This window comes from Lactuca serriola, chromosome 4 (assembly GCF_051521515.1).
Source record: "Lactuca serriola cultivar US96UC23 chromosome 4, Lser_US96UC23_V15, whole genome shotgun sequence".
NCBI lineage: Eukaryota > Viridiplantae > Streptophyta > Magnoliopsida > Asterales > Asteraceae > Lactuca > Lactuca serriola.
In genome coordinates this window covers 20,531,277-20,540,876 of record NC_136411.1, presented here as the reverse complement: position 1 = coordinate 20,540,876, position 9,600 = coordinate 20,531,277, and the positions used below count along the sequence as shown (strand labels likewise).

Below are 9,600 nucleotides of genomic sequence, written 5' to 3'. Positions count from 1 at the left end.
TGGAGTCTCCTACTCAACACAACTCACCCACAGAGCGTTGCCCATATCGTGTTTCCGCATCAAGATCCCGATCTCTGCGCTCTGATCATCTCTCCCTTTCTCCGAATCTATCCCTATCTTCTTCTCTAATCCAATTCCCGAAATGGAGTTCGAATCCAACAATATTTCTGAAGACAACAACAACAATCACGGATGGCAGAAGGTTACTTACGCTAAGAAGAACAGGAAGAATCAGCCTAAGCAGCAGGTGCCTCAACCGAAGGCGCTTCCAAACGGATCCGTTGTCGCTGGTAATGATAATGTCTTCACTGCTATTGAGAAGAAATCGGAGGAGCGTAGGAAGGTTATAGAAGCACAGAGATTGTCGATTTATGATCCTGCTCCTCCTCCGGTTAAATCGTCAAGGAAGAAGAACTACTCCGATTATGAGGACAGCGATGAAGAGGTTGCCAATGGTGTGGCTGGGAATGATGATGTTGAGGAGAAGAAGAAGAAACCGAAGAAAGTAAAGAAACCTAAGGTCACAATTGCGGAAGCGGCGGAGAAGATCGATGTCGACGACCTGGCTAGTTTTCTGTTGGAGGTGACGGTGAGTGAATTTTATATGTTTATTTTCTACAATTCAATGTTTTGATTGAGGTTTCTCTCATTACCATTTAAAATTCAACTGATTTGCGTACTGTATAGGCTTCGATCGGAACGGGAAGATATGCAATTGTGACATTTCTCTGTAGTTTTTTGTTTGGATTCAGCTTTAATTACTGTGTAGTTTATCAAAGTTTAGTATAGTTCTAGGATGAAAATTATTGTCAATATGGTTGTAGATTACATACACAACTTCATTCTCACACAATTTGATTATTAGTTGAAATATAGGAAGCTAATCTTTATAACTTCTTTGTATGTGTTCATAGACTTCATTCGAGGCACAGCAAGATATACAGTTGATGAGGTTTGCCGACTATTTTGGACGTGCATTTTCTAGCGTGACTGCTTCACAATTTCCCTGGGTGAAGTTATTGAGAGAATCTCCTGTTGCTAAGGTTGCAGATGTAAGTTCTCCTCTTAGACTCTCTCTTCATATAATGTAATTCAAAAGGATTCGAACTTATGCTGCCAAATTTTAGGCCCTGTGAGTGTGTTCTCTACTAATTAACATGATATCATGGTATAAAGACTTTGAAATCTGAATATTTCAAACTGTTTGTGTATGATTCAGTGCTTTTTGTATCAAAATATACACTTTTACTATTTTCCACACACACACAAAGCTTCTAATCCACTTTCTCTCAAGTGCAGAATCCTGTGTCACATATTCCTGAGGCTGTTTACAAAACCTCAGTTGATTGGATCAACAAACTATCCATGGAAGCCCTTAGTTCTTTTCTCCTTTGGTCCTTAGACAGCATTCTTGCTGACTTTGCAATTCAACAAGGTGGCTCAAAGGGATCCAAGAAAGTTGCCCAAAAAACACCCTCAAAATCTCAAGTGGGTCTGTTTGTAGTATTAGCAATGGTGTTACGAAGGAAACCCGATACGCTAATTACCGTTTTGCCCTCTCTAAACGAAACCCCAAAGTATCTTGGACAAGACAAGCTCCCCATTATTGTCTGGATGGTAGTTCAAGTAAGTAAATAACTCCATATCTATTTCTTGTTCCATAATAAATCACCATGAACTATTACCAATAATGTAATTTAATTGTTTTAACTTTTAATATGCAGGCATCACAAGGGGACCTAGCTGTTGGGTTATACTTATGGTCACATTTAATATTACCTATAGTTGGGACAAAATCAGGGTCCAATCCACAAACCAGGGATCTAATTTTGCAGTTGGTGGAAAGGTTTAAATTCAACTTTTTTTCACCCTTTATTTCTTTCTTGACACTTTCAAACTCATGACATAATTTTTCATATTATGTTATCAGGATTCTATCTGCTCCAAAGGCTATGGCTATTTTAGTAAATGGTGCTGTGAGGAAAGGGGAGCGTTTAATGCCACCATCAGCACTTGACCTTCTTTTGAGAGTCACCTTCCCTTCATCTTCAGCTCGTGTTAAGGTGTGCTGACATCATCGGAATTCTTTGCTGACATCATCATTCTATAATTGAGTATTTTTGAGGTTTTAACTTATGATTGATGATTTTGTTGTGTAGGCAACTGAAAGATTTGAAGCTGTGTATCCTACACTGAAGAAGGTGGCTCTTGCTGGTTCCCATGGAAGCAAAGCCATGAAACAAGTCTCTCAACAGATTTTGACTGTTTCTTTGAAAGCTTCTGGAGAAGGTAAAGTAATGTTTGGTTTTCAGTAATCAAAGAGGGAATGGAATTGAGCATTCCATTCCATCAAACTTCCAAGATAACCCAAAATTCTAATTCCTTTATATTGTTTTTTTTTCAGGCATACCTGAGCTATCCCGTGAAGCTTCTAGTATTTTTATCTGGTGCTTAACTCAAAATCCCGATTGTTGCAAGCAATGGGTGAGTTTTAAACTTTTAATTTTCATCAAACAATTTAGTATTTACATTTATATATGAAATTATATAAATCAATATCAAATATCAACAGGAAAAGGTGTATTTGGATAATCTAGAAGCAAGCATTGTTGTTTTAAAAAGGCTCAATGAGCAATGGAAGGAGTTATCTCTAAACAAGCCATCTCTTGAGTCCCTCACTCAAACTCTTAGAAGTTTTAAAACCAAGGTATCATAATTTTAAAAAAATAAATTTCAGTTTCTTTTATTAAATACAAACATACGAATTAGTTAATTAATCATTTAGTCCCTTTTTATATATTTATCTCTAGAACGAAAAGGGGATGAAAGATGGGGAGAAATCCAGTGATCAAGCACTATACAAGGAAGCAGATAAGTATTGTAAGGCGTTATTGGGGAGGCTATCACGCGGGTGGGGGTGCGTGAAAGCTACTGTGTTCCTCGTTGTTGCGGTTGGTGTGGGGGCCACATTCCTGCCTTCAAATACATTGGAGTCGTTGGATTGGAACAAGTTATCTGAAATGTTAAACATCCAGCAGTTCGTCTAAGATGATTGACATATAGAGTGTATCGGATTAATAAAAAGAGAGAATGAGGTATCTTTTTATTTATCTTTTTTATCTTTTCCTTTAGAGTTGAAGTTTAAAGGTACTAAAAATAGATGTAGTTTAAACTAATCACAAAGTGATGTTTTCTAGTTCTTTTTGACGTTTTAAATTATTATGTGAGTTTACATGGGTGATGGGTCGTTGTTTGTTGTTCATACTTCAAACTATTTATTAATTGAATTTTTGATAATTGCACCTTAAAGGGTTATGGAAGTGAGAATGAAAACAAAGTCCAAAATACTTGGTCACATTGTTGTTTTTGTTCTTGAATCATTATAATACAAACCTTTAAGATTATTTATTAAATCCAGTTAATACTTTTCGACATTGGGTTCAAAGACTTTCCACGATTTCAAGGAATGTCACATGGAATTTTATTTTCAATATCCAAATCAGTCCATAGACAATTTTAGCTAAGTCTGGATGATGCCACATGAAACAACAGTAACCCCAGTTACACATTTTTTTTTTACCTTGCTTTATGTCATCTTGTTAACGTGTAGGACTGTTCATTTTTTGTTTGATATCTAGGAATGCATATACGAAAAATCAAAACCAAGACAATTATTTGTAAAATTATTGTAATGAGTCCAAACGAGTGTCACGTAAATCTTGTACAAAAAAAAAGTACATTAACATCTAATCGGATTTCTTTTGGATTATAGTCATTATATAAGCAAGCGTATTTACAGGAAATAATAATAATGATAGCTATATAGAAGCTGTTAAGAAAATGGGATAATCATTACAATTTTTGATGTAGATCACATATAAATTTAAAAGTGAAAATTGAAATAAGAAAAATTAATAAAAAAAATGAAAAAAAGTTATATTGAACAAAAAGGGGATATTTACCTTGCTTAAAGATCAAGTTCTCCTTTTATTTTAATTATAGTGAATCAATGTTGTTCTATAAACATGATATTTCATAATTGACAAATTAAAGTTTTACAAGGTCAAATTTATTATATTACATATATGAACAAATTTGGTTTTCATATGATTGTCTTATCTATAAATATCAAAAAACATAATAAAAAATTAAAGATTAATAAAAATCTAATTTGACAGAATGAAAAATATTTGCCACTTAAAATGCTTCAGATTCGTTATACACATCTCTTTGGTGTGGATGTTGAACCTCCACATGGCTACTTGGTGAGTTGGTGTAACGTTGAACTTTTCATTTATGGTTGATTATGGCGTAACTAGTCATGGATATAACACAAAATTATACTTTCTTATTTATTTCTTAATAAGATATGATATTAACTTTAATTACTAGAAGTTAGTTCAAGTATTATTATTAAAAAAAATACCTAAAGTATTCAACTATTTTAATTATCTAGAGCATATATAATATAAGGTTTTTAGGAGTTTTTCAAACAAATTAAAAAAAGCTAGTGGAGTAGTTTTTTCAAACTAAAGTTTTCTTAACAAAAAGCTTTTGTCATAATTTCTTTCAATGATTTGGTTGGTCCATACAAGTTCTCAACAGATTCGAAATTGACAATTTATAGAAAACCAATAAAACGATATAAGCAAAAGTAATGGACACCATAAATAAACAAATCGAAAAAAATTCTAATATTATGAAGATAAAATAATTTTCAGTTTTATGAAAAAACTCATTGTAAGTGCAAGATTTGATAGTTTTGATTTATTTATTTTATTAATAGAGACAGTTTGTGTCGTGTTTCATTTTTCTTTATTAATATATGATTAAATGCTATAAAAGTTGTTAGCCTTTTGTTGATGCCGACCGGGGACTACGTATCACTCGGCTTAGTTGAAGATCTTAAAATTTTAAAACTTTTAAAATAAATATTAATAACATTCTAACATATAAATAACCATAAAAAATAATAATAATGTTTGTAAATACTTATATCACCAATTATATTGTTGATGCCGACCGGGTGAAAAAAAAAAAACTCTGATTAATCAAAATTTAATTATAGTAAGTTAACTCATAACTGTAAATTGAATTTTCTGATTTTTTTTAAATGTAGGTTAAATTCATGTTATTTTTATGAAATAATAATAATAATAAAAAATGTTGGTCAAGTCATATGTTAAGGCAGCTTGGCTGTTAAAAAAAGCAAGAAAGAAGGGACCGTGGTATGATGACGGTGTACCAATTTTGGGCCTCCAGAAACCAACCAAATGTTGAAATTATGAACATAAAAGAAAATAAATAATAGTTTTCTTTAATCAAACAAAGGAAAGGTGTAACAACCGATTTTCCATAGATTCTTTGGAACAAGAAAGAAGGAACCTCTGATCACCAACTGTACCTGTGTCTCTCTCTAACACATACAGATAACATACTATTAGATCAATCGAGATACTCGCCGATCTAATCGGAAAACCCCTCTTTGATCAATCGATTTAGAGATATGGCTACTATGCAGACTTGGCGGAAAGCCTACGGCGCTCTTAAAGATCAAACCACAGTCGGATTAGCCCACGTCAATAGCGATTTCAAGGTCAGTTCCTTCACTTCTTCACGCGATTACCCTTCAATTCTATCTTATAATTACGATTTTTGGTGTTGATGTGTGATTTAGGATGTGGATGTTGCCATCGTTAAAGCTACAAATCATGTCGAATGCCCACCCAAAGAGAGACACATCAGAAGTCAGTTCCTCTTTCAAGTTTCATCATCTATAACTGATTAAATGTTCGATATTAACTGTTAAATGTATGTGTTTATTGTAGAAGTTTTGGCTGCCACATCTGCGATTCGTCCTCGAGCAGATGTACAGTATTGTTTACATGCCCTAGCAAGACGATTAGCCAAGACTCGCAATTGGACGGTATTGTTATCTACGAATTAGGGTTTTCATGTTTTCTTCTGATTTTCATTGTTATAGTTGGATACAAATTGGGGATTTATAGTTTATGCTAAATCTTCATGTTTCAAATCACATATCAGGTGGCATTGAAGACGCTAATAGTTATACATAGGGCGCTAAGGGAAGGTGATCCAACATTCAGGGAAGAACTTCTAAATTTCCAACAAAGAGGGCGTGTTCTTCAATTAGCTAATTTCAAGGATGATTCAAGCCCTATTGGTTTCTTTTTTCTTCTATCTTTCTTTCATTTTCATAGCTTATTACATTCCACTTTAAATCAATTCTAAATCAAAGTTGACAACTTTTCAACAGCTTGGGATTGTTCTGCTTGGGTTCGTACATATGGACTCTTCTTGGAAGAACGACTCGAATGCTTTAAAATCTTGAAATATGACATTGAAGCCGAACGTATCCCTAGACCTGCTCAAGGTGAAGATAATAAGGTACAATTAACATCTGTCTCAGTCAAATGCATATCAAACACAAACACAGTACAACCTGATCTGTCATGTCATTATGTCATTGTGCAGGGTTATAGTAGAACTAGGGATTTGGATAGTGAACAATTATTGGAGCAATTGCCCTCATTACAACAACTATTATACCGGCTTATGGGATGCAGGGTTTGTTACCTTTTTTTATTTATATAAAGACGAACATTTTGTAATTTCTTTGATGAAAATTTAATTTTTCTGCAGCCTGAAGGGGCAGCTGTTGGGAATTATGTCATACAATATGCCCTTGCATTGGTATGCATGTCATTTATCCTTTTGTATTCATTATCTAGAAATGATACTATATATGCTTATTAAAAACTTATGATTATATGATTATGTGTTTTTTTTAGGTACTCAAAGAGAGCTTTAAAATTTATTGTGCAGTAAATGATGGAATTATCAATCTCATTGATAAGGTGATTCTTTGTTATATATGTTACATGTTGATTGTATACTTGATTTTTTTTATTTTGATAACCATTAATAAATATTTATTTATCAGTTTTTTGAGATGCCAAGACATGAAGCCATTAAAGCACTGGATATATATAAAAGAGCCGGTCAACAGGTCAAATCTTAATTAAATTACAATTCTGTTATCCAAAAATAACTTGAAAATATATTTTATTGGAAAATTATCAATCATAATTAAATAATGTATATAATATATTTAAATTGAATTTCCTGCAGGCTGGGACTCTTTCTGACTTCTATGAAGTTTGCAAAGGATTGGAACTTGCTAGAAATTTCCAGTTCCCTGTTCTTAGAGAGGTAAACATATACACTTTTACCCATCATTTCCAAAGTTCATGTAGGGTTATTTTGGTAATTTACCATTTTGTTACTTTCACAGCCTCCACAATCCTTTCTTGCAACAATGGAGGAATACATAAGAGAAGCACCACGAATGGTCTCCGTTCCATCAGAAACTTTGGTGTGTTTTGCATTTTTAGTCCCACATCTAATAATTTATATATTTAAAAAAAAAAAAAAATTCTCATAATCTTTTACCCTTTTCAGGAATATCCAGAAAGGCTTATGCTGACATATAAACCAGAAGAAGACACCGACCCTCAAGAGGATACAAATTCACCCATTGACGAAGCTATACCCGAATCGACAGACGATTATGTGTCAAATGACGATTCTGCCCCTGCCCCTTCACCTCCCCCTCCCCCACCAACTTTCAACAGCCGAGATCCCGATGATTTACTGGTAATTTTAATAACTTACAATTTTTTAATCCTGTTTAATTCTTTATTAATCACCTTGTATATCATTTGTTTAGGGGTTAAATTTCGATGCGCCAAATGCATCATCAATAGAGGATAGCAACGCATTGGCTCTTGCCATTATTCCAACTGGTAATGTTTTTTTTAAAAAAAAAATGAGAAATGATTATTTATTTATTTATTTATTTGGGTGTAGATGGGGTGTCAAATGGATCTGGTGGTGTTCAAACAAAAGATTTTGATCCAACTGGATGGGAACTTGCATTGGTCTCCACTCCCAGCACTGATATTTCTTCATTTCAAGATCGCCAACTGGTATAATTACTAATTTACCCTTCATTGATTTATTTATTATATTTATAGCATCCTACTTTACTTTCATTTTTTTTTTCTATTACAATTTCCAAAACTGTGTTGGCAGGGTGGTGGATTGGATTCACTGACACTCAACAGCTTATACGATGAAGGTGCATACAGAGCATCCCAGCAACCAATATACGGGTCGCCCGCACCCAACCCGTTTGAATCAGGCGACCCGTTTCATTCTGCTCCACCTCAACATCAACCCCAACCTCAACCCAACCCGTTTGGTGGTCCATACCAGCCACCTGCTGCCACCTACGGGCCGCCACAGCCGAACCTAATGATGGCCCCACCAAACCCTTTTGTTGATTCAGGGTTTGGGTCGTTTCCGGTCAACAGCAACAATCAGCCGCCAACCACCAACCCGTTTGGGGCGGCTCTGTTATGATGAATGAATGATATCATTTTGTTATAACATATATGAAAAATGAATTTGAATATTTTTTTTAGTGTAAATTTGAAATTGAGAAGCTCTTTTGTGAGTGTTTTAGGTGATTTTTGGTGTATTATTATTATATTCTCCATGTGAATTTTGTTGTTGGTCATAAGTATGCAAAAAAATGAAAAAGCAAAAAAAATCATGGCAGGTCGTATGATACTACGGTCTTTTATGCAACGTGTTTGCTTTATGTCTTTTATTTATTTATTATTTTTTTTTTTGGGGAAATATAGTTGTGTTTTGGATTCTAAATAGAGGAATTGAGTTGCGTATTATAAAGCAGCAGGGCATATGGGGAAAAATTTCATCGAATCATGCAAATACAAAAAGTGAAATAAAATAAAATTACTAATTGATTTTGGTTTTAAATGCATTTACTAAAATCTAAATTATATGAATGGTCCTCGTGGTTTTTAAACTTATGAAACTTCTCTTACACAAATTGTCTGTAACTATGGATTTTGTAGCGTCGATATTGACAACCTCTACAACTATATAAAGTAGAAGATGTTGACCAAACGGCTGCAATTTGTAAAAAATAGACTGTTTTTTAACATCGGACTGCTGCAATAAATTGAAATTTAAATATATACTAATTTTACAAAATTAAAATAGTTTTTCAACACCAAACTTTTAATGATTTCAGTCTTACAACATTAAAATGAAATTCATTATATTTTTTATAAAAACATTTAATACTATTAAATATTATTTACAAATTAAATGAATTAACATCAAGATTACATTGTTTTAGTTTAAATAATGTCATTTTGAGTTGCTTGAAATTGCTTTGATTTGGAGTTCTTTCACAAAAGTTTGATCAACACTTGGAGCAACATTCTTTTGGCAAATGTTTTCTTTTGCTTCACCTACTTCATAAATACAAGTGTGATTTCAAAGAACATAAATACATCAATTACTAGCATACTTCTAATTTCATGCATAAATAATTCATATTTTTATATTTTTATAAAGAAATTACAGAGATGTACGAATAGCTTCGTAACAGGCACACACAAAGACCATTTGTACATTTGAGCATTTATTTGTTATTAGAGATGTGCCATGTAAGACCAAATAAAATGCAATTAAATTAAATTTTAA

At 33.2% G+C, this 9,600-nt stretch overlaps 2 protein-coding genes across 2 annotated transcripts; both read left to right on the top strand.

Moving 5' to 3' along the window:
• On the top strand, nt 1-3,234 carry LOC145101158 (uncharacterized). The gene is made up of 9 exons (XM_079038329.1): nt 1-589; nt 915-1,052; nt 1,300-1,626; nt 1,725-1,846; nt 1,931-2,063; nt 2,160-2,289; nt 2,405-2,484; nt 2,573-2,707; nt 2,811-3,234. Exons 1-9 carry the CDS (start codon nt 143-145, stop codon nt 3,045-3,047), a joined length of 1,749 nt encoding a protein of 582 aa, XP_078894455.1. The 5' UTR covers nt 1-142; the 3' UTR covers nt 3,048-3,234.
• Nucleotides 3,235-5,248: 2,014 nt separating this feature from the next.
• Nucleotides 5,249-8,673, top strand: LOC145101157 (putative clathrin assembly protein At2g01600). The gene is made up of 15 exons (XM_079038327.1): nt 5,249-5,596; nt 5,678-5,747; nt 5,829-5,926; nt 6,046-6,184; nt 6,278-6,408; nt 6,496-6,588; nt 6,664-6,714; nt 6,813-6,878; nt 6,965-7,030; nt 7,153-7,233; nt 7,316-7,396; nt 7,483-7,677; nt 7,751-7,826; nt 7,891-8,009; nt 8,116-8,673. The coding sequence occupies exons 1-15, from the start codon at nt 5,507-5,509 to the stop codon at nt 8,443-8,445; spliced, it is 1,686 nt and encodes a 561-aa protein (XP_078894453.1). The 5' UTR covers nt 5,249-5,506; the 3' UTR covers nt 8,446-8,673.
• Nucleotides 8,674-9,600: the final 927 nt, after the last annotated feature.